Raw genomic sequence first — 25,769 nt, forward strand, 5'->3', positions numbered from 1 at the left:
CAACAAGAAGGCGAGTCTATCAGCGACTACATGGCAGCCCTGAGACAAGCCTCCAAGCATTGCAGTACCGCGATCTGGAGGAAGAGCTGCTGGAACATCTTATACGGGGGGTCAGAGACATCCGTTTGAGGAGACGGTTGCTAGCCAAGAGCAACCTGACATTGGCAAACGCTCTGGACGAAGCCAGAGCCCATGAGATGTCCAACCATGCAGCAGACACCTTACAAAGCGACTCACGCCGATGGCGGGCGCAAAGCGAGCACAGTCCACCACGAAGAAACCTATCGTGAGTCAACCAGCGAAGAGGAGGAAGAAGTCCACTACACCGGAAAATCGACAAGGAAGACCGGAGGAATGCGGAAGTTGCGGGCGACATCAGCGCCAAAGATGTAAGTTCAGGGCGCCATTTGCGGCGGTGTGAAAGGAAGGGCACCTGGCTCAAGTCTGCGAGCACCCCAACCTTCCGCGAAAATTCAAATCGGCCAATCAGGCGGCTCTGAGTCAGAGATGCAAACCCCACATTCCGCGAAATTTCAAACCAGCCAATCAGAGCGCGGGATCGGCAAGGCGACCCGCGATTGGCCAGGAAAGAAAGAGCGCGAAGTCAAACCGAATGACTGTTACCATAGACCACGCAGCTACCCGCATCAAGAAAAGATCTTCACTAACCCAACAATTGAAGGCGTACCGTGCCGACTGGAAGTAGACACAGGATCAGCAATCACAATCATGTCCTGGGACACTTTTGTGAAAGCCTTGCCGCACATCGCAAAGCGCAAGCTACAGAAACAACGGCTCCGGGTGCAGGATTACCAGGGCAACCGCATCCCTGTTCGAGGACAACGACCGTCGAGGTCAAGCACGGACATACGAAAAGACCCTGCCCATCACGTTAGTCGAGGAACCTTGCCAAGCTTGCTGGGGCTAGACTGGTTCAGGCGTTGGGAATGGGGTGACTGGCGTCCACCGGAGCGGATGCAACCTGCAAACGCCCTAATGGAGGAATTCGCAGGCGTATTCGAGGACCGTTTAGGCAAGTACAAGGGACCCCTATCTCCTTCAATTTAGACCCCAAATAGCTCCCATTAGGTTAAAGGCAAGGAGGGTTCCTTTTGCACTCAAACCTAAAATCGACAAAGAGTTAGATAAATTAGTCAGCCAGGGATACTAGTGCCAGTTGACCATGCCAAATGGGAGACGCCAATCGTCACCCTATGAAACCAGACGGGTCCATAAGAATTTGTGCGATTACAAGGCTACCTTGAACAAAGCATTGCAAAGAGCGCCTACCCAGTTCCAGTAGTGCAACACTTATTGCACTCACTAGGGCACGGACAAGTTTTCGCCAAATTAGACTTGGCACAAGCTTACCAACAGCTACCCGTAGATGCTAGCACAGCTGAAGCCCAGACCATTATAACGCACGGGGTGCCTTTAAGTGCACCCGGTTACAGTTTGGGGTGAGTGTGGCCCGGGCTATTCCAAAATTTGATGGGCGACTCCTACAAGGGTTACCGGAGTCGTGCCCTATTCGATGATGTGTTGGTATCAGGGAAGATTTAAGAGAACTGGGAAGCGATTAAGGAAAGTTTTGGCCATTTTAGGTCGGCAGGATTAAAAGTTAAAGCAAGCAAGTGTCAGATAGGGTCGAATCTGTTGAATTTCTGGGTTATAGAATAGACAAAAGGATTCACCCCACTGAGAGCAAAGTCAAGGCGATAAAGAGAGCCCCAGCACCCAAAAACAAGACAGAACTCCAGGCTTTCCTGGGTCTGGTAAACTTTACGCCGTGTTTTTAAAAGACAAGGCAACCGTTGCTGAACCGCTGCATAAATTGCTTGGAAAAACACAGTTTGGTCGTGGGGAAGTCAGAGAATAGGGCATTTGAGGCAGTAAAAGTTTGCTATCAAGCGATAGCCTGTTAATACAATACAATAACAGGCTGCCGTTAGTATTGGTTTGTGATCGTCCCCTATGGAGTAGGAGCTGTACTTAGCCACAGACTCCCAAACGGCACTGAAGCCCCTATAGCGTTCTATTCACGAGCGATGTCCCGGCTGAGAGGAATTACAGCCAGCTAGATAGGGAGGCTCTCAATAGTGTCAGGGTGAAAAATTCCACGAATACGTTTTCGGGAGAGACTTTGACATTATCACTGACCACAGACCACTATTGGGCTTACTGGCTGGCGACCGCCCAACGCCAGTGGCACTATCACCCCGGCTGACCAGATGGACTATCTTTTTGGCCGCCTACTCTTACAAACTACAGCATCGACCTGGAAGGAGCTGGGGCATGCGGACGCACTGAGCAGATGCCCATTGCCCGGGGAAATCGAGGACCCTACTCCGGGCACCCCCGTTCTACTAATTGACTCTTGGGACTCTGGGCCAGTCACATCGCAGGAAGTGGCTCGGGCCTCCTACCGGGACGTTGTCTTAAGAACTGTAATCGGTTGGGTTCAAGGGATGGCCGCTGCGGGCGACGTTTAGGAGAATTTGTAAAGAAAAGGGGGGAGTTGTCTGTGCAAGGGGGGTGCCTGCACTGGGGGGATAGGGTGGTAGTTCCAGAGAAGCTGAGGAAAAAAGTCCTGGAACTACTGCATGAGGGTCACCCAGGAATTGTAAGGATGAAGGGCTAGCCAGGAGCTATGTCTGGTGGCCCCTAATGGACAGGAAATCAGTGACAGGGTTGGCGATGCCAGGTATGTCAGGAATCCAGACCACTACCACCTCGGCCCCAGTGTTGGAGTGGGAGAAACCCCAAGGCCCTTGGTCCCGCATTCACATTGATTTTGCCGGCCCTTCCACGGCCAAACATTTCTAATTGTGGTGGATGCATTCTCCAAATGGCTGGAGATCATCCTAATGAAATCCACAACCGCGGAGCTGTCATTTCAGCACTAAAACACCTATTCGCCACGCACGGCTACCGGACACCCTCGTGTCCGATAACGGCCCACAGTTCACTGCAGCATTATTTGAAGGGTACCTGGGTGAAGAGGGCATCCGACATGCCCTCTCAGCGCCGTTCCACCCTGCGTCGAACGGCCTTGGTGAACGTTTTGGTCGGAGTGCAAAAGAAGCGCTATCACGAAGCAGCCCCGGAGACTGGCAGGCACAAATCGACGCATTCCTAACCGTCCAACACAGGACCCCCTGTGTGGCCACCGCTCGCAGCCCTGCCGAGCTATTAATGGGGCGGAAGCTAAGGTGCCCGCTAGACCGGCTACACCCGAACTACGTGCAGGACGGGTTCAAAACAAAACCAGATAGACTCCGGGAATTAAACATAGGAGACTCAGTGTGGGCACATAATTACAGCGACGGCCCAAACTGGAAGAGGGGATAGTCATAGACAAACGGGCCCCAAATCGTATCTAGTGGAAATGAGCGATGGCAGAGTTTGGGCGCCACATAGATCAGCTAAGAAACAGATTGAGCGATAAGGCAGAATTAGGCGAGACCAGCCCTGACTATGATTTAATTAACCCCACAGCTGACTGGAGCCGAGAACAAACAGAAAGCATAGAACCAAACAGAGACTTATCTGAGTCAGGCGAGGTCCAGCGACACCCTCAGGTCCCTCGAGAGGACAGCAGGTCCGAGCCGGCGAATAATCCAGGGCGGATGGCGGGAGGAGGAGCTCAGAGGGCGAAAAGTCCCTCCGGCAAGCTCGACTCAACTCCAGAAAGTGAACTGCGCAGGTCCGGGAGAGTCAGGAGACGCCCCACGTACCTGCAGGACTACGTAGAGAAGTAATATGCAAATATTGGCAAAGTGCCTTCTGGGAGGGAAGGAGTGTAATGTATTACTGTAAGTTTTGGCGGGAGTTTTAGGCGGGAAATATCTCGTTCCTGATTGGTTGCAGCCTCAGGCTGAAGTGTATATAAGGAGAGGTTTTTCTCCAGAGTTTTGCTGGGTCACACTATATTAAAGAGCTGTTGTCACTAACCTGGTCTCCTGCCTCGTCAATACCCGAACTTAACACTAATCTTACATTCTAATATAGATTATCACTTTATCTTCCCATTCTTTTAAAATTAATAGTAAAATGCATATCTGTGTGACATATTATATGAAGGCTTGGATTAAAAATTGGAAACACATGGAAAACTATATGCATACTCCTAAACAAACTTGCCAGGTTCAGTTTATGGTCAGTCACATATTCACTCACCCAGAGCCTATTGATGCACAAGGATCTTGTAAGTCTCCTATGCTTTCTACTTGGGTATTTCAGATAGGTGCAGTTAGAGCAAACAAAACACATAATCCTGATCAACAATTGAGATATACTGTAATTAGGGACACACACAATTTTTTATTCACCAAACACTGAGGCACATAATGTTCTTTCTCCTTAACTTGCTCCTTACTTTCTTCTTCTGATTATTGTATTCCTTACTAATTTCATTGTAACTTCTTCTAGTTCCTAGCAGAAGTTCCATCCCACTTCTCCATGTTTTCTCCTAAATTTATCAGCTTTCACCCTATTTGCACATGCTCATTTCCATTCCTCACTCGTCTCCACTAATTCTTATTTCTGTAGTTTTCCCCTTTTTCACCCGTTTTATTTTCTCTTCCACATCCTTTACTTTCCTCCCCACATTTTCAACAGCGTCCCTCAGATTTCTTAGCTCTGTTTCTAAAGTGACTAAATTTAATGTGTAAACTGCATCAACCCAAGATATCTTGGACCATTGCAAATAGCCAAAGAAGCATTGGGAGTCATTGATTTCACTGGACAACAATTTTTTTCAAAAGTTTTGCTTCCTGAAATACTTTTGGTGATTGTAATAGACCCCTTCAAACTAAACATCAATATAATTTCAGAATCTTAAAAAATGTGAAATTAATTTTAATGTCTATAATGTATTTAATTGTATAATGTTTCTGACTTGTTGCATGAGTTGAACAGGGCCAAAAATATTTGCTGCTGATTTTTGTTTGTATTTCGTGTCTAATGCATCTCGTTGCAGAATCCAACAATAGTCAGCCAGCACTGAGAGATCCAGTTGCTCTGATACGCTTTTTCCATTCCAAACTTTCACCGTGTTTGTCAGTAATTGCACCTAGATTTTCAGGAAAAAATCCAAGTGTGAGCCTATATGTATAGTATAGGTAGTTCTCAAATTATAACCATAATGGAGCCTGCCTGTTGTGGTTATGTCATAAGAGTCATAAAACGGATCAGTCAAATTTTACAACCTTTTTTTTCTGTGTTGGCCATGAAACAAATGCTGTGATTTGCTAAAAACTGGAAGTGCTGCTCTTTGGCAAGGATATCATGTCATTTATGTCACATCACCACATGATGTTGCAAATGGCCATAAATGCAGCTGTGTTGCTGAGCGCCTGGAGTGTGGGTCGTGTGATGTGGGGGAGGGGGACAACCATCAGAACTTTGGATCTGAATAATAAGTCCCCTTTTTCAGATCCATTGTAACTTTGAACAGTCACTAAGTTACTAGCCAGAAGTTAAGACCTATCTCTAGTGTATTAGAGGCCTACATCTTTGATTTATGAACATAATTATTAAGTTTCCCTCAAAAGGGAACATAATCTTAATTTGGGAATAGAAACGGAGGTTGGCACAAAACGCAGTGTAACATCTCCTGGAACATGAAAAAAAAAATTTGAATGGAGGAATGCTAACTTAAATATTCATTAGTTGATTGAGATAGCTTTGAAAAAACCCCATTCAGAATTCATAATGTTGTTTACAGTACTAATATTTCTAGCGTGGGATATAGCTTTCAGGAATTAATTATATAGCCCTAAGGTGCTTTTATACAAAGTAGAATATTGATGTACATGAGGATATTTTCACTGGGAATGTGGAGACGTCTCCTATCCCTGTGAAATTTCAGATATGAGTTCAATATTCATTTAAAACCACATGCCTAAAAAGGCTGTTAGCAAGGTTTGGGAAAGCTTTATTCCTTTCACAGGAACTTAATTTCTGCTGTCTTCCCTTAATAGGGCACAAGCATACAAAGAGAGGGAGGGAGACAGAGAGAGAGAGAATGAGAGAGAGAAGCATATAATGTATAAATTGGTTTCAATCTGTCACAAAATGAAAATCAAAACATGCCTTATGAACACCAGATGCTTGGATGTAATGCAGGCGTGCTCCATTCCCCTGCTCAGATTTTAACAGTCATTTTCATCCTCTGCTGCTCCAGTTGATGGTAGGTGCATTGTGCCTACAGGTAGGCAGCAATTTGTCACTATCATCAGTTCTCTGTGTGCAAGAGAAAGGAAACAACAAATTCATTAGATTGCAGGTCTGCAAGGTGAGGAAAAGATACTAATGCCTTTATAATGAGATGCAATGGAGCTGCTGGTGACATTTCTCAGGAGCATGTTTGTGTGTTTGTGTGTGCTCTTACACTGCCATTCAGGTATAAGATTGATATCATTTATGTCCTAGCATATATAGCTGGTTTTGTGGTGGGAAAAATAAATCCATGTGCTTTAAGACCGGATCTATAGAAAGTGGAGTGGGTGATTACTAAAGGCAACAAAATGGTAGCATAGATGATGTGGACTTTCCCCCCTCCACCTGTCTGATCTGTATTTCTTTATGGACAATTTTCAAGATATGTTTCTTCTTCACAGATTATGAGAAAATTAAAAAAAATGAAAAATGAAATCAGAGGTGGGGAAATGAGACTGAGACTGACATTATACAGATTTTGCTGGAACAGCTTCTTCCAAATCAGTATCTGAGGCCTAAGCCATGGGAGTTATCTATACATATACATGCAGACAATGGTCCTGGAATTAATGCTGATAGCCCTCAATTTACAAATTGGAACTAGAACTTCTATTGTTTCTGCTGTGGCTTGCACCCAATCTTATGACCTTTTTTCAGGGGTGAAATCCAGCAGGTTCTGAAAGGTTCTGGAGAACTGGTAGCGGACATTTTTATCAGTTCGGAGAACCAGTAGGAGAAATTTTGAGTAGTTTGGAGAACTGGCAAATATCATTTCTGGCTGGCCCCAGAGAGGGGTGGGAATGGAGATTTGCAATATCCTTCCCCCAGGAGTGGGGAGGGAATGGAGATTTTGCAGTATCCTTCCCCTGGAGTGAGGAGGGAATGGAGATTTTGCAGTATCCTTCCCCTGCCATACCCACCAAGGCATGCCCACCAAGCCACACCACACCACACCATGCCAACCAAGCCACGCCCACAGAACCGGTAGTAAAAAAAATTGGATTTCACCACTGCCTTTTTTGCTGTGGTTGTTAAGCAAACCACTGCAGATGTTAAGTGAAACATACAGCTGTTGAGTGAGTCCAGCTCCCCCATTGACTTTGCTTGTCAGAAGCTATCTTGGAAGGATGCAAATGGCAATCATGTGAACCTGGGATGCTGCAAAGGTTGTAAATACATGCTGGTTGTCAAGTGTCTGAATTTGAATCATGTGACCTTGAAGGTACTATGACAGTCCTAAGCATGAGGATCATCCATAAATCATTCTTTTTTTTCGAGTGTAACTTCAACTGATCACTAAATGAATGATTGTAAATTGAGGACTATCTGTAACATAAAATTGGGAAAGCTGTTATTCTTGCTAAATCGTACAGCATATGTTTAACCTTTTTAATAGAGCGAAGCCCAGTCAAATGATTATGCAGTCCCTCAGAAAGATTTAAACCTTGCTTTTGTTCTCCTAAAATATATAAATTGTCCACTAGAGTACATGAAGTATAAACCATACATTCAGATAAAATACCAAAAAATCTTCCCCTGTAAAAAGAAAAGCACAGGTAGCATACAAGCATAAATCACTTGTGTTACAGGAAATCATGCTCTGTATTTTTGTTATTATGTATTTTGTAGCTTTTTTTTAACTAATACCTGAAGCTTTGATACAGATACAATGTTATCTCTTTTTAATTATATTAATACAAGAGAGTTTGGCAATACAGACATTATGGTTTGTTGACAATCAGATTATAGAGAAAGCAAATATTCATTTATGAATATTTGCTTTTTTCTAGCATATTAAAACAAGTTTTATTGCTGATGTAATGATCAAATAGTCTTTTTATGGTTTCTTTAGTAAGAATACTTCAAAAGTAACTTGGATAATGTTGAATAAGTACATCTACATCAGCTAGCCCTCTTAGTACAAAGATACTATAGAAATCATCAAAATTATGAAAAATCAAGGCGTGAACTATCTCATTTTGCATGTAATGAGTCTATCTCATATATTACTTTCACCTTTTAAGTTGCATTACTGAAATAAATGAACTTTTGCACGATATTTTAATTTTTTGAGTTTCACCTGTAAGTGCATGTATTTGAAAGAGATCATATGGTTTTATATGTCAATTTATGTTTGAAAAGTATGTGTTCATTGGAATGGAGCACTTGCATATCAAAGTAATATTTCTTCTTCCCAAATTAGTGATTATGGATTTGAGCGGCACAGCAATGACCAGTGTTTGCCAGCTTTTTGGTATAACCCATCGTCTTTGTCGAAAGAGTGCAGTCTTGGTCAAAGTTATCTTAATAGCACTGGGTAAGTAGTCAAAGCTGTAATATTTGTTTGTTAAGATTATCAACTGTAATGGTGTTGACCCATTACCATATTATTCCTCAGTCTGTGGTTTTCTTTATATCTTGAGTGATACTTTTTGAAATGGAAAGCTGAGTCAGGATTATTAGAAAACTATAAAAAGTATAATTACCCTTTTTTGATGACAACACTATCAAAAAATCTTTTCAAGTTTTCCAAAATGTCCCTCAACAAACAAGGAAGATTAAGATTTATCAATATTGTCTATGACCCTATAAATTTCCTATCACTATATTGGCAGGTAAACATTTATATTGAGTTATAAAACTGAAAGTTTACTCCTTTATCCTCTCACATTTGTGAGTTCATTTGGCCCAGCATAGTAGTGACAAGCGTTACTTGCTGCTTTATTGTGATAAAAACAGCACCGTATACATTTGCCAGTACCATTAACTCTGATAACTGGTGTGTTAGTTCTTCTCAATATCAGAGCATGACAAGTAGCTAAAGTTCTGTATCAAGTCAATTTATACTGTTTCATGATTCAGTGGTTTAAATATCTGACATATGACAGTGATGGTCTGGAAAAGGGAGCTATCATTAGAAACAAGCAGCTTGTAGCTAGTCTCTTCAGGGTTCTTTGTTCTTCTTTTCACAGGTACAGAAAGGTCGTGTCTAATAACTGCACAGACGGTGTGCGTGAGCAGTACACAGCCAAGCCGCAGCAGTGTCCTGGCAAAGCCCCGCGAGGACTTCGGGTTGTCACATCAGATGGCACACTGACATCAGAACAAGGGCATAATGTTACCTTCATGGTACAGCTGGAAGAGGTATGGTCTGTTTAACATGTTCCCCACTGGGGTTTCTGAGTCAGAATCGTTTAGAAAAAAATGAATGGGACTGAACAGAATTAATTAACCAGTGCGATTTAACTAATTAGTGACTTGAGAAATTTGAGCTGTACATCTGGTCTATCATCCTGTTATAAAAGGGGCTTGATTCTTTCCTTCATGGCCTATCTTGTTTGCTGTTTGTACCTCTGCCCTCACTGACACTGAAATAAGAATAACTGGGCTAATGTTGCAAAACAAATGGCAAGATTAACATGTACAGCATTTGTAAAGCTTGGGTTTCTAGAACACTTCATTTCACAATTAGCATGTTCACAGTACAAAAAGGTCAAGATTAAAATGGTGCTGTAACTTTGACTATTTCAAATAATTACTTTTACTTTAAGAAAGATTAAGGAAGGAAAAGGTGAAAAAAGGTTTTTTAAATGGAAGAAAGATGCCTTACAAGAAGATAGTTTACTGAATAGTAAATATATGAGGAATAATCAACCAAAAATTATTTAGACACATGTGTAAATTTTAGGCTTGCTAAATATAAAGGAAAATCTGTAGTGTGTGGCCCCAGCAAAATCCATGTTCTTGAATTTTGCAGTTTGTACAGGAAATTTCCATAGATCTCATCAGCCCTAATCTTTAACTGGTATATCTCTCTTATACTTTTCGATGGCATGAGGTGTATGCAAGATTCAAAGCTGCATTGGTAAATATATTGGAGTAAAAAAATGAACTATGCTATAGCTGGAACTATATGGGTGTATAAAGGAGGAAAATATTAAGTTATACAACAGGAAACCTTGTTTGTACAATAGATTTGCCATATGAAAAACCGTCTTTTCCTGATTGCGTCTTCCCTATCTGCCAGGTCACGGAGGCAGGGAATGCTATTGATCTCCTTCTAAGAAGGTACATCTAGTGGGATCAAGAAGAAGGCCCTTCTTCATGGTGGCTCCTTTCCTCTGGAACACCATCTAAATATAAGATTGGGCCCCATTTTGGCACTCTTTTGCAAGGCCCTGAAGACCTGTGTCCCATCCCAGTATACACATACAAATGCACACGTACAGAGAGCGAGAGATAAAGAGAGCATGAGTAGATTATTTCACACACACAGCCAACCCCTACTATAGTCTCTTCTATGCCTAAGGTACAGGAATGGTGTCAGCAAGATGACAGCCCCATGATGCTCAGGCCTCAAGATTTGGCCAAGGCAAATGCAGTTTCCATGGATTCAAGGCACAACAAAACCCTCAAGAGTGCAGCAGGTTTTGTTTTTTATTTATTTATTTATAAAATTTGTAGGTCTCCATGTTACTTCAAGGTAACTCTGGGCACCTTACAAGGTTTCAGGCACAAAGCAGGCAATTTAGCATCAATGGGTTCCCAGCACAATGAAAGCAGCCTGGTCTCAATAGTTTAAGGCAAAGGCAGCTTTACTTTGATGGGTTCAAAGGCAGGATAATGGTTCCAGCATTTTTAAAGGCCTGATGAAAATAGCTTGTGTTGTGGTCCGCCAACAGCCTGCAGAGCTGGCAACGGAGTCGGATGGCGATGAGGCTGAGGAAGAACAGAGACCAGTCCTGGAGGCTGGGGAAGGCCCGGATGAGGGCTCTGCATCAGAGGCAGAGGTGGGGCCAGGGCAATCGGGGAGTAAGGTGCAGCCTCCAGAGCCTCCAGAGGCTGACAGTAGTGAGGCAGAGGAACAGGAGGAGCCTGTTCCTAATACACGCATGAGAAGAGCTTCCAGAAGGCAAGAGCAGCTCAAACAAAGAGGGCAACTCAGGAGTAAGGCCAAGAGATGATTGCCTTATCTTTAAGATAAGGCTTAAAAGACCAGCAACGGCATTTGGAGTTTTTTTGGAAAACAACGTTGATAACTTTGTCTTGCTGCATTTGTGTTGTATCGGTGTCTTCTGAACTTTTGCCAAGAAAGGCCTTTGGCAGTTTGCCTAATTGGACCAAGGTTGGTGATAGGACTGAGGAATTGTGTTGGGAGGAATTTGCTTTAATTTAGTAGGACTGCACTGAGAATAAAGTAATTCTCAGCTGCTGTAATAAAGTTTGTTTTTACACTGACTGAGTTTCCTACTACCTACTTGGCCCTGGGTCACAACAGCTTAGCATCAATGGATTCAAGGCAAAGGATCAAGATTATTCATGGATCGACAGATTACAAACAATTGTTTCTGACAAGCCCAGGCTCCAAATGCCAAAGTAAATAGACACTGACTGTTACACCTCATTAGGAAGGCTGAGGCTGCCTCCATTGTACCTTCCTCTGCTCAGCTCTGTGCAATCTTGATCAGGCAGGGGTGGCAACTCCTCTTCTGCTAACCAGCTACAGCTGCACCTCTCTCTGGCCTGCGTGGCCAACTGGTCATCTACAATAAATTACTACAAGTATGCCTCTTCTCCTTCTTGCACAGCTGTCTGATCATCCAGCTGCTTCTCACTGCAGGATTTTCCTGACATTCCTGGTATAGCCTTGCTAGACCATCCAAATTTGCCAGAGAGCCTTCCACATCCCCTGGTGCTCCCCATAGTGCTTTCTTAGATATCCCCAGATTGGCACTTCCTCATTGTCCAAGACAATGCCCAAGAGAGCCATTACAATCTAGTTTTTTCAATGGGTCCGGGGAGCTTGATGGAGCATATCAAGTGGCTTATTTAATTGACTGTTGTTGCCAGCTGCCTGGGAGCTTATTAATTTCTAAAGTTTTTATGTTGAGTTTTCATCTTTGTAAGCTGCCCAGAGTCACTGAGCGTTAATTGGGCACCATATAAATTTTGTTAAATAACTAAAACAATTTTGAGAAAAGGCAAATTGGTAGAAATATTATGGACTTTTAATACATCAAACACCATTTGATGATAGTAGTTTTCAAGTTCATTTTGAATACTTAAATTTCACTGAAGGGGATGTAGAATTATATAGCTGGAACTAATTTGCATAGTAAATTATAATAATGAAATTATATAAATTTAGATTGTAATCCTAAATTCATTTATCAAGAAATAAACCCTATTCAAGTCAATGGAACTTAATTTTAATTAGACACATATTCTTTTAATTAATGCAAGAGATTAAAAACATTCATAAACTAAATTTAATAAAACAAAATTATTCCACCAGAAGATCCTTATATACCATTTCCATCAACACTGCATCTTCAGCATAAGTAAAAAAGTTAATATGTATACAGAAAATATAAAGCAAATTATAGATAATTTCACTCTGGAAGAAAAGGAGAAGAAAAATCTGCCTGATACAAAGACCAATTAAAACTTCATTTGAAACATCTGCAAGGATACAAGTTTACATAACTAAAGACTTTCAAGTAGAATGTGAGGCTTGGGATTCAAATTTATAAAATTTGAGTTGCATCTCATTGTTTTAATACTTTGATTTACATATAAATCCTGGCACTTTGTAGAAAAAGAATTATGCTTGCAGCCTCTTCAATGAGATTGAAATTGACTGTTTAAGGATATCATTCTTGTTAGAATGATTAAAATTAGCAATACTATCTCTTAAGAGGCAAAATGCAGAGGATGTAATCAAGGTATAATGATGTTTGATAAGCCTGTCAGGATGTTATATCAGAAAAATCAGGAAAACTGGAAAATGAATATAGCTAAGTAACCACGATCATCAGGTAAACATGAAAAAAAGGAATCATCCCTAGGACTTTGCTAACAAATTTGTCAAACAAAAGCAATGCCAATGGCAAACCAGCAGAAACATATCTTACTTACATGCCTTGGTGGAATAATAGTTTTCCATAAGTAGAAGACAAGTAAAAAGAAGAGTTCTTTCAAACTGAACTATACTTTGGCATTGATTTTGAGAGAAAACTAGGCTAACTTACAAACTATGCTAAGCTTCCGGTTATTTTGATATTTTATCTATTTTGCTATTTTAAAATAGGAACCATAATAATGGCAGTGTGAAAGTAGAGGAAATGCAAACTGAACAAGAGTAGAACAAAACATTGGAAAGGTTATTGAGAGGATGCACTAACAGAAGTTTGAGGCTATTCAGTAATCTATTTCACTGAATGTATGGGCTACCTAGTTGTAGATACATCACAATTTTCAAGGTTTGCAGCAGGGATGAAATCTAAAAATTTTCCCTACCGGTTCTGTGGGCATAGCTTAATTGGTGGGCATGGCTTGGTGGTCAGATGACTGCGTGGGTGTGGCCAATAACAATAAATAATAAAAATAATAAACAAAGTATACAAAACAATAAGAGGTACCAAAAACCAACTTTCACACTTTATACATACACAACACAACTGACTCTCTCTCTCTCTCACACACACACAAAAAAAATGCCACATACAGCTTTGTAAGATTTTGTGTGTTTGTGTAGTTAGAGTGAAACACTACAGAAACTCACCAAATCTCAGAAAGCTGCACAAATATTTTATTTTATTATTTTATTATTTATTTTTTTTAGATCAGGGGTCTCCAACCTTAGTAAGTTTAAGGTTTGTGGACTTCAACTCCAGAGTTCCTCAGCCAGCAAAGCAGGCAGATTGAGTTGCTCACGAGGAGATGGATTTTAGTCAGGCATAGTCAGTTGATTACAGTAGCTGAAGTAAAGCATGAAAGGAGCAACAATTATAGGTAAGTGAGGAGGGGGCATTGGGTGGGCATGGGTGGGGGCTCTTGTAAGTGGAGGCTGTTAAAAAATGATTTTAAAAGCCTGCGAGGATCAGGAAACTCATCTGGGATCGCCAGAGGAAAAAAGGATTTTAAAAGCTCCTCTGACAATCTCAGCTGAAGTTTCCTCATAGCAGCCCAGAACCTCTTAAAATAATTGTTTTAACAGAAACAATTTTGTAGAAAGCATGTTTTTAAATCTGGTGATGAGGAACTCATCTCGGATGAGTTGGGAAGAGGTTTTTTTTTTAAAAAAGAGTTTAAAGGGTCTGCCTATCTCAGCTGAGCCACAGGATCCTCAACGGCTTTTTTTTTAACTTTTAAAAGCATGTTTTCGGCTGAAGAAAAACTGCTTTTAAAAGTAAAAACAAAACAAAACATCTGTGCTGATGGTGCGGATCAGCAGAGGCAGGGGGCAGATCCAGGGATTTTTGCTACCAGTCCTCGGAACCATCCGCTGCCATCGCTACTGGATCGGGCGATCCGGTCCAAACTGGGAGCATTTCACCCCTGGTTTGCAAAGTATATTTTAAACAATGCAACACTATTGGATTTGGGAAAGTGTTAAACAGTATCCCTAATTTTGTATGTTGGTGTATATAATGCAAGTTTTGTAGCATAAATACAGAAATTGAAAAGTATTACATACTGTCTTTTAATAATCACTAACATAGTAACCCACTTTGTCCAATATCACTGCTTTTTAAAAAATTCTATGGGCATTTTCCTAAACCTCTGAAAGGTGAAACGATTCGTTTTAATTGCTTCCTTTTATTCATCAGAAACAGCATTTTGAGTCTCTTAAAATGATTGACAGCACACAATTTCTTTGCAGTCCCTTAAATAATCGTAAAATGATGATGTTTCAGAAATCCTATAGCTCTATTGAATGCAGCCAGGACTGCATTGGCTTTTTTTGAAGCTGCAGCACACTGCTAGCTCCTATTTGAGTGATTGTCCACTAGCACTCCAAGATCATTTTTGCAGTTACTACTGTTGAGCCAGGTACCACCTATTCCATACCTTTGCATTTGGTTTTTCCTGCAAGCTTGATATTGTCTGCAAATTTGATGAGTTCCACTGATGTAGCTATTAAAGAACTATTGGGCCTACGAAAGACCCTTGAGGTACTCCATTGAATACTTTCCTTCATATACATGTAGTTTCTACATGTTGAGTGGGGTTGGTCTGCCAGTTACAAATCCATTTGGTAGTGATCTTGTGATAACCACATTTTTCTATCTTATCAAGCTATTATTATCTAGTAGCTTATTATCTAGTTTATCAAATGCCTAACTGAAGTCCAAGTAAATTATATCCACAGCATTTCACTGGTCCACTAATTTTGTCATTTTGTCAAAGAATGCAGTAAGATTTGTCTGGCATGATCTGTTTTTGACAAACCTATATTGGTTTTTGGTTATGGCTTTGTTTGCCTCCAGGTGTTTGTTATGGCTTTGTTTGCCTCCAGATTTGTTGCTTGATTATCTTTTCCAGGATCTTCCCAGGTATAGATGTCAGGTTGATAGGTCTGTAGTTTTCTGGATCCATTTCTTTCCCTTTTTTGAAGATGGGAATTACAACAGCCCTTTTCTAATCTTCTGGTAGTTTTCCAATGCTCCAGGATCTTTGAAAGATATGGTTCAGTGGTTCTGAGATCATGTCTGCCAGTTCCTTCAGAACCTTGAGATTTAACCCATTTGGTCATGGTGATTTGAACTCATCTAGAGTGGATAGGTTTTCTTTTACCATTTTCTTGCTTATTTTGACTTGCATTCCTAATCTGCATTTTACAATATTTTTTTGATAGGTTGGACTGTTTTTTTTTCCTTTTGTGTAAAGACAGATGCAAATAATAATAATAATTAAGTAGTTCTGCTTTCCCCCTGCTGCTCATCACTTTCTTGCCATTTTCTCCCATTAATAGACAATAATATCTGAGAAAGACTAAACCCACTTCCTATCTAGCAGAATAAAAACAAAATAATGCATTAAAATATAAATGATTGGGAATTTGTTATAGTTACCTTGTCATTGCTTTATATTACCTCTAGTACCTAAAGCAAATAATCAAGGCTTACCACAGTGATTTATTAGACAGTATAATCGGAGGGGTCTCCTCTGAAAGAATAATGGAAGAAAACACCCTTGCTGACAAAGAGCTGCACTTATATTTCAGAAAGCAGGAGGAAATGCCTGCATATATACTCAGAAGTAACAATATAATGAACATAGTAATAGAAGGGCAGGAAGTAACCTGCTTTCTACAGAGAACAATGGATTTAGAAGAAACATTTGCATCTTGAGATTCAGGGTTGCTATGGAAATGTTCTGGTAAAACTTAACACAGACCGCTGTGAGCTTCAATGACCTATTCCTTATGTCTCAATTTGTCTATTAAACAATCCCATTCATCTGAAGACTGATTTTCCCCACAGTCCACACAAAGATTCTACATTCGATTGAGAACTGCTGTAGACCCATGTTCTTATAGCATAATTTAGGCTGGTCACTGAAGTGATTTATATCCACTTCAGTTGTAGTACAAAATAAAATTGCATGGTTTATTTTCTTTTTTCTTTGCAGTCTATGGGCACTAAGAGCCCTGTGGGACATGGTGAAGTTTGGTTTTCACAGAAAACTTTGTGCCACTCAACCTCCCAATGGTTGAACTCAAAGGTGTCATGAATTTTAAAGTTAATAAACCGCCATAATCATTCCATTCAGGTGCTAACCAGGACCACTGTAGTCAATTGAAAGAAAGTCAATCCTAATACATTCAGACACTAAAGGATTTAAAGGACAATCTTTGATCAATCAACAGCTGAGCTGTCAATCTAGATAGGCAGGCATATCTGCAAAAATCAAATTCTAATCATTGACTGGCCAAATTCCCTCTCAGGTAGATCTCTATGTATTGTCCTTTGCTCTTCTTAGAGGTGTTTTTTTTTCAGGGCTGGCTGAAAAACCAGGTAAGATAAAAAGCTTCCACCAACAAAAATATAGTTTTGAGATTAGGATATTGCAGAGCAATCTGAGGCATAGTGGAAAGTAGGATGCACATCAGAATACTAGTTTTATTTTATGGACTATACAATGAAGAATTGTGAATTCATTTTGTGTGCATTTGTGTCTTTGTGTTGTAAATTGAATCTCTTCAGAGATGTTCTCTTTTCCCTTTGCTTTTTGTTTTCTTTCAATTCACTTTCTATTCTTTAACTTTGTACTTGAATTTTTAATTAATCAGTGATTTTTATTCTGGAAAGCATTTTAGTCTGACCATATGTAATGTCAGTTAGCTATGGAAGTAATGAATGAGGGAGACTATCAGTTGTTTCTTCTTGAGTAAACTTTGGCTGAGTAAGATGTCCTTGGGATAAAATGGCTGCTAGCCACATCATCATCATATCAGGTCTTCCAGAGTTATGGGAGGGTTAAGGATTTATACTGTGGAAGTCAGAGAACCCAATATACCACCTTCCCTCCCCCCTCTGACCAATTATATTCCTCTTAATTTGCTCTTTGGATAAACAGCTTACACTGAACTCATGCCTACATCTTTGAGTGCAGTTTCTGAAGAAATCACCAGGCTGCTAAATTTTCATGTCAGCCTACCTCCACTGCTTCCAAAAGGAATTTATATGCAGAAGGAATGATAATAAGTGCAGGGGTTTTGTATTTCATGAGTTGTCATAAGTCAGATGCTTGGGTACTGAATGTCATTGTGGTTCTCTCTGTGTATTACTTTTGGCTTTGCAGAAATACTGATTAAATCAGCTGCTCCTTGCCTGTTTTCAATATTCCGAGGCCAGCAGGAAGGAAGGCAATTGCTTAGCTGGCTTCAAAATGCTTTTCATTAGAGAAGGGAAAATGTGCATGTGGAAAAGTCTTTTGTTTTATGTATTACTGAAATGCCCTTAACTTGACCAAAATAATATAGACTTTAGAAAATCAGTCTGCATATATGGTTTATTTGATCAAATAAATTTATTTGGTTTGATTTATTTGGTCAAATAAATGTTGCATAAAGATTTCTCTGATAAACTGAAAGACAAAAGGGTAAGTATAAAAAAATGGAAAGAGGGACATATATCTAAAGCAGAATACCAGCATATCAGCATCAGGAAAGCTAAGGGTTAGAACTAAGACTAGCAACAACTGTCAAAAATAATTTTTTAAAAGTTTCTTTAAACATGTAAAAAATAAGAAAATGTTCAAGGAAACAATTGGCACATGTGTATAAGTAATAACTTTCATCATATAGAAAGTATGTTCCTGGGAGCACAGGAAAATATGTATGGAAAACAATACAAGTTAAACCTTGTTTAGAGCAGGCATTCTCTCTCTGTTCCCTCCTCTGTTTTCCCGGAGTTATTTCATTCGTGGCAGAAAAATATCTCACTGGTTGCATACTTTACTTTTGCTTCCTTGTCCTGGTGCTTCAGATATTTAAATGTCAGCATTTTGATGTGCCCTTTTCAGAAATCTGCTAGAGCCTGAATTGTATTTAATGGGCAGAAAGCATTTTCAGTTCAAATAATTTAAGCAATTATTGTGAAGAACAGAACTTTCAGAGTCAGTTCAATTCTTCCCATAAAAGAAACATACTTATGTTTATATTTATGTTTATATATCGTATAGTTATTTCATGCTTATGCTTATATATACTGTTGTGACAAATAAAAAAATAAAAAAATAAACTTTTGAGTAGCAGATGTGGGTCTACTCTAATTAGAGAGAAGATGCCATTCTCCCCCAGCAGGAAATATTGGTAACAACCCAAAAGACACCTTGTGCTGAGCTTAGAAATGACTTTTTCCCATTCACGTAGCAATATATATACTACTAAATTTGATCTATCAGAATTTAGTAATAAGAGATACATATATTTGTAGATTTTTGCATCTTTAATAAAATTCCACAATTTATTTCAATGTTTTTGAAGGTTCTATCAACAGCTGTTGATAATTCATCAAATTTTAAAGATTTTTATATATATATATATATATATTGGAAGATGAAAATGCATGTATTTTCTACTCTATTGCTTTTCAAATTAAGTTTGCGTGCACATAAACCAACAAAAATATTTTTTTACATTTTTTATACTATTTCAATGCCAAAATTATTTGTTTTAAATGTGCCAATTTTGAGAACCAAAACGACCTTTCAGAGGCATGCATAAATATTAACTTCTCTGTTAATAATGCCAAATAGTGTCTTTCTTTCTTTCTTTCTTTCTTTCTTTCTTTCTTTCTTTCTTTCTTTCTTTCTTTCTTTCTTTCTTTCTTTTTTTCCTTCCTTCCTTCCTCCCTCCCTCCCTCCCTCCCTCCCTCCCTCCCTCCCTTCCTTCCTCCCTCCCTTCCTTCCTTCCTTCCTTCCTTCCTTCCTTCCCTTTCCTTTCCTCTCTTTCTTTCATTTATTTTGTTAAGTACATATTAAATAATATATATAAGTATAAGCATGAATTGAATACATAAAATGAATACAAGTAAAGGGAACATTAGGACAGGGACGGTGGGCACCCTGGTGCTCTTATGCACGCCCCTTACAGACCTCTTAGGAATGGGTGAGGTCAACAGTAGACAGTCTTAGGTTAAAGTTTTGGGGCTTTGTGGAGATGAGACCACAGAGTCTGGTAGTGCATTCCTGGCATTAACAACTCTGTTAGTGAAGTCATATTTTCTGCAATCGAGTTTGGAACGGTTCACTTTAAGTTTGTATCTATTGTGTGCTCGTGTATTGTTGTGGTTGAAGCTGAAGTAGTCATTAACAGGAAGGACATTGTAACAGATGCTATGCACAGGTCATACCGAAGGCGGCGTAGTTCTAAATTTTCTAAAACCAGAATTTCAAGTCTGGTGGCATAAGGTATTTTGCTGCGAGCAGAGGAGTGGAGGACTCTTCTTGTGAAATATTTCTGGATGCGCTCAATTGTATTAATGTCCGATATGCAGTGTAGGTTCCAGACAGATGAGCTGTATTCGAGAATTGGTCTAGCAAATGTTTTGTATGTTCTGGTTAGTAGTGTAATCTTACCAGAGAAGAAGCTACGCAAGATTACAACTCTTAATGCCTTTTTGGCGATGTTGTTAAAGTGGGCTTTGGCACTTAGATCATTTGATATGAGTACTCCAAGGTCCTTGACAGAGTGAGAGTCATCTACAAGGTCATGTCCATTTTGTGTTCTGATTCTTTTTGCCAATGTGTAAGACAGAGCATTTGTTGGTTGAGATTTGGAGTTGCCAATTTTTTGACCATTCTGACACAAAGTCAAGGTCTTTTTGAAGGGTAGCAGCATTGTTGGTAGTGTTATATAGTTTAACATCATCAGGGAAGAGAACACAGTTACTTATAATATGATCACAAAGGTCATTTATATATAATATGAAGAGTGTTGGTCCTAGAACGCTGCCTTGGGGGACACCACTATTAATAGGTGCAGGATTTGATAGGGGACTGGCTATTTTGACCACTTGTTGCCTGTTTGACAGGAACACAGTTATCTAATTATGGAAGGGTCTGTAGGATTTTAGTTTTAGAAGTAGTTTGTCGTATACCACTGAATCAAAGGCTTTACAGAACTCTATGTAAATTGCATCTATTGCTTTGCCCTGATCAAGATTTGTAGTCCATATGTTTTTGCAGTGTAGAAGTTGTAGATTACAGGATAATTTTTTTCTGAAACCAAATTATTTATTAGAGAGTAGGTTGTTTATTTCTAGGTGGAGGGTAATGGATTGGTTGATGATTGATTCCATTACTTTGTAGGTGATGCAGCATAAAGAACTTGGCCTATAATTTTCAACTAGGCTGGCCTCTCCCTTTTTGAAGATAGGGTTGACCATGGCTAGTGACCATAGATTGGGTAGGGAGCTGGTCCTGAAAGATTTTTCAAAGAGTTTTCAAAGAACTCTCTGCTTAGGAATTCTGCTATAACAGTGGAAAGCTTTTTTAAGAAGTATGCACATAGTCCATCAGGTACAATAGAAAGAGATGATTTCAGTCTACATAGTGTCTTTTCAACATTATCTTCTGTGAATTCTGTTTCTGTTAGATTGTTGTAGTCATTTTTGGTACGACTAGGGAATGTTGGGCATGAGCCATTGCTGTTAACAAAGACTGAGCCGAAGAATGTGTTGAAGAGGTTTGCTTTAACTGCTTATTATTCTGCATTCTTTACCATTACCATTCTGCATTCTTTACCATTAGATCCTTTTAGGGGTGGGATGGATCTCGAGTCTTTAAGTTTGTTGTTTACAAAATTATAGAAGTGCAATTAGATTTCGTGCGCAGAAGGTTTTCTTCTTGTTTGATGTGGTAATTGGTGCATTCAATCTTTATTTGGTGGCATATATTTTTGTAGCGACTTTTAAAGTTAGCTACATAGGCAGTTTTGTTTTTTTGCCAGAGGGATTTTTTTTTTTTGAATTGGAGCTTTCTTATTGATATAGGTAATTTGTTTTTCCTGGTTTTGGTGGTGATTTGTGGTATGTATAATTTGATAACTCTATTGACTTCGAACACGACAATATTATAATAGTCTTTGGCAGTGATACAGTTAGAAAATAGAATTTGCTAGTAAAGAGATGAGAGATTGGTGTCTATGAGATAATAGTTGGATTTTTTGGAGTTGTAGTTTGGTATCCCATTATTATAGAGATTTTTATAAGGGCGTATATTGAGACAAAAGTCTATCATGCTGTGGTCACTATTGCAAAAGGGTTATTTTATTTGTAGTCCATTTGAGTTTAAGTTGTTGCAGAAGATGAGGTCGATGCAGTTGTTGAGTCTAGTGTTGTTAGATACTAGTTGATCTAGACTTAGATTTGTAACAGCATTGTATAGGGTTGTATGGATGGGTTCAGTTGCACATTCATTTATTTTCCAATTAATAAGAGGTAGGAGTTCACCCAGAAAGATGAGAGGATAAGGGCAAGAGTCTACCCATGTTAGCAGTGTAGTTAACTTGTTCGCATGTGCAATGTCATAGTTGGGGGCTTTGTAACATAGTAAGAAGTGAAGCGTGATGTTAAAGGACGGTTCACAGACAATAGTTTCTGGAAGAGCGAGTTTATGTGCAATTTGAATATTTTTTAGGTTTAGTGACTTTTTGTAAAAGATAGCTACTCCACCTCCTCTGTGGGTTTCGCGATCCAACCAGAAAACATGATATTCTCTTACTGAGATGATGGAGTCAGGGAGGGATGAGTTTACCCATGTTTCACAGACAAATATAATGTCCAATGTACCAGTATTTAATAAGAGGAGAAATTCGGGCATTTTGTTTATGATGCTTCTTACATTTATTAGTTTGCATTTAAGTTCAGTAGTGGTTGGTACTGAGGAAATAAGGGGCGTGTGTACCTAGTTTTGGATGACGGCTGGTTGAAAGTTCTATACAAGGGATGGTTGGAAGTTTTGGGTGATGGAGAGTTGGATGTTGGACGATTGATTGTAGGTTTTACTTTTTATGCAGTCAGCGTGATAGTTGATGTATAGGTTAGATTCGCCTTCATCTTGGCGTCTTTTGAGTTCTGTGCGGAGTTCACAGGAGCGGATCCATTGTAGTAAGGATAGATCAGGCCGTGATCAAAGTTCGCTGTGGTTGGGGTTGGTTCTGGCAATTGAATGTATAGTATAAATGAACTTTCGTTTGCTGGTCTCATTTTTGCAAATGATTCTACAGAATCTTGGGGCCGCTGAGCCATCTCTGTTCTTGTATTCTGGTCCATCTCTGGAGACTTCGATGATTTTGTCGGGGGAGATGGTTGGTGTATTATAGCTTCTAATGATGTTATGAACCTTAGTGATATCTGGTTCACTGGTGTCATCTAATTTATTTATTTATTTTATTTATTCAAATTTATATACCCAAATAAAATTTGGGTATATAAATATCCAAATGGGTATATTTTATATATCCAAATAAAATAGCATTTTGATGTTTTTGTTCTCTCTCAATGGTATCTTTTACGAGTATGGCTAAGTTGTTTGGTTGGTTGGCAGGTATTTGTGGTTTTGGTTGTGGTTGAGGTAATGTTTGTTGAATTGGGATAAGATTTTGATCTGCTGAGTTTTCATTTTTTTATGCTGTAATTTTTCTTTCAAGATAAGTAAAACGTGGTTCTAAACATGTTTAGAGAGAGAGATTTCATTATTTCTTTCTGCGTTTGCATAAAATAGCAATACAGTTCTTTGCATATTTAACCTAGAATAAAATTGGGAATTGCTTCCAGTTAAACACACAGAGAACGGTGCTATTTGTAAAGGATGAATAGAATGATCATATTCAAATATTTATATTACAGCAGAAAAATCTCTCTCTCTCTCTCATACAATGCATGTGCATGCATGCCCATATGCACACTGCCTTATGTGAAATGTCTCAGTAAGAGATAGAGTTTTAAAATTTATTTTTATTTATTTAAATGCATTGGCTCCGCAACTCTGGTGGATCCTGGATATATTTGTGCGTGTGGGTGTGTATTTGTAGAATATAACAAATGAAGAATACCTGGAATCAGATTTCAATGTTCCTTTTTTGATCACCTTACTTACCTCACTTTCATTTTCCAGGCTGTATTCCTTTCTGTTATTTCAGTTATGTTTTAGCTGAACATAATGAATCACAGTCTCATAATCTTGTCAAGGCGTCTCTTCTTCTGCGCATGTGCAGGATGGCGGCGTTGTAAAATACATGCCGACAGCGGGTCGGGTTTTTTCCCGGCCGGGAAGCCGCGGAGGTGGCTGCTAGGCTGCCCGGACCCATCGCCCCGCAGATTATCTCCCCGACAGCCGGACAGAGATCTTTAGGTCTCGCGAGACCCCGCTGCCGGGAACGGGCTGAAGTGTCGGGCGGCAGACGGCGGATGGCGGCGGCCATCTTGGGTGGGCGCGCGGCTGCGCCGCCGGAAGAACGGAGAGCTGTGGCCGAGCTGCCTGGGCTTATCGCTCTATGGACCATCTTCCTGACAGCGGATAGAGACCTGTGGGCCCTGTTGGACCCCGGCTGCCAGGAACGGGCTAAAGTGCCGGGCGAGCAGCGGACGGCGGACGGGCGGATGGCGGCGGCCATTTTGGTTGGGCGTGGCATGGGGCAGCGCCCGCCAGCGCCCGCCGGGAAGACCGGAGAGCTGTTGCCGAGCGGCCTGGAGCTATCGCCCTGTGGACCATCTTCCCGACAGCCGGATGAAGACCTGTGGGCCCTGTTGGACCCCCGGCTGCCAGGAACGGGGCAGAGGTGCCGGGCGGGTAGCAGCGCCCGCTGAGAAGAGCCGGCCCGGTTTTGTGGTTCACTGCCAGGCGGCGCATGGGTCATCAGTGGCGATTACCCAGCATGGGTGTCACCGGCTGAAGCGTCCAGCGGCAATGATACCAACAGTGGCCCTGATACCATTGGAGGCCACTACTAATGATGATGAACGACGGCCGCCATTTTGGAAGGGCGCGGATTGGCGCGCGCTAGAAATGGCCTGGCTTGGCCGAGGGTTGCTGCAGCCGGTCGTCAGGACATCGGCGACTGAGTGTGGGCCGCTGATTTTTTGGCAGCTCTGCTTAGCAGCACGGATACCAACAACCCAACGATTCACCATCATTGACCGCATTTGCCATCTTTGCGGATGCCTGGACGGTTTGCCGCACTTTTTGAGCGGCAGTGTTATCGCCGGTTTGGATACGAACAGCTCTGGCAGGTGGAACTTTGACCTTAGTCGATGGGTGACATTATGGGCAGAATTCATCAGCCCAACTTTTATTTCATCTAACTGTTGCCCTACCGGCCTTTTGGCCGTTGTCTGTGACTGTTCCGGTCTCACCCATCGTCCGCAATACCATCTACTGACCGGGAACTTTTCCTCTCCCCGCTGTTATTTAGATCTTTATGCATGAAATATACGGCTGCCGAACTTCTTCAACTGCGAGGTTCCCCCGCCTCGCAGGAATGGCCATCTGGGTTATCGAGGGCCGGCCTTAACGAGGGGTCTTGGGACCCGGAGAGGTGGCATGCGAGGAAGAAGAATTTATGGGGTTTTGTACATAGGTTTTTTAATAAGGGTTTTTTAAAGGGGGGGAGGAAAGTGACGGGAGGGGGGGAGATCCCGTCGGGGAGGGTTGGTTCACTCTCAGTCCCAGTTCACGGCGTTTTTTCATCTGGTCCGAGGGGGGGGGGTGAGGGGTTCGTTCCAGAATTGGAAGTTGGTTCCATCTGTACGGTAAGTGGGAGGGGCAGATATGGCGGAAGCAAGGCCGATTGTCGTTCGTTGGGAGCACGTGTTCGCTGTTTAAAAGCGATCGTGTGCTCCGGCCCCCTAGTCTTTCCCCGTTCCCCGGAAGGTCAGGATCCTCAGAGCCCGGGCCTCCGGTTGATGTTGTGCAATGCCCGGTCCGTGGTTAACAAGGCCCCCCTGATTTGCGATCTTATCCAGGGGGAATCCACGGACTTTATGGGCATTACGGAGACCTGGCTGGGTGCAGAAGGGGGGGTGCCCCTAGTTGAACTGTGCCCGCCAGGTTTCCGAGCATTCCATCAGCCAAGGGCCCAGGGTAGGGGTGGAGGGGTGGCGGTTGTAATGAGAGAGGGTCTAGAGCCGAGAGAGACCACTGTTCCTCAGATAGCCGGCTGTGAATCCCTTCTTGTGAAGTGGGGCCATAAGAATCAGATGGGTTTGTTGATCGCGTACCTGGCTCCTTGCTACGTGACTACAGCCCTGCCTGAG

At 41.0% G+C, this 25,769-nt stretch overlaps 1 protein-coding gene across 1 annotated transcript in view; it reads left to right on the top strand.

The window, feature by feature from the left end:
* SORCS1 (sortilin related VPS10 domain containing receptor 1) overlaps positions 1 to 25,769 on the top strand; it is a 508,480-nt gene that overhangs the window by 445,001 nt on the left and 37,710 nt on the right. The window contains exons 17-18 of the mRNA XM_058189114.1: positions 8,426 to 8,539; positions 9,195 to 9,366. Of these exons, the coding sequence (XP_058045097.1) occupies positions 8,426 to 8,539; positions 9,195 to 9,366 (286 nt within the window). The remainder of the gene's footprint in view (positions 1 to 8,425; positions 8,540 to 9,194; positions 9,367 to 25,769) is intronic.

Source organism: Ahaetulla prasina, chromosome 6, assembly GCF_028640845.1.
Source record: "Ahaetulla prasina isolate Xishuangbanna chromosome 6, ASM2864084v1, whole genome shotgun sequence".
In the NCBI taxonomy this organism is placed as follows: Eukaryota; Metazoa; Chordata; class Lepidosauria; order Squamata; family Colubridae; genus Ahaetulla; species Ahaetulla prasina.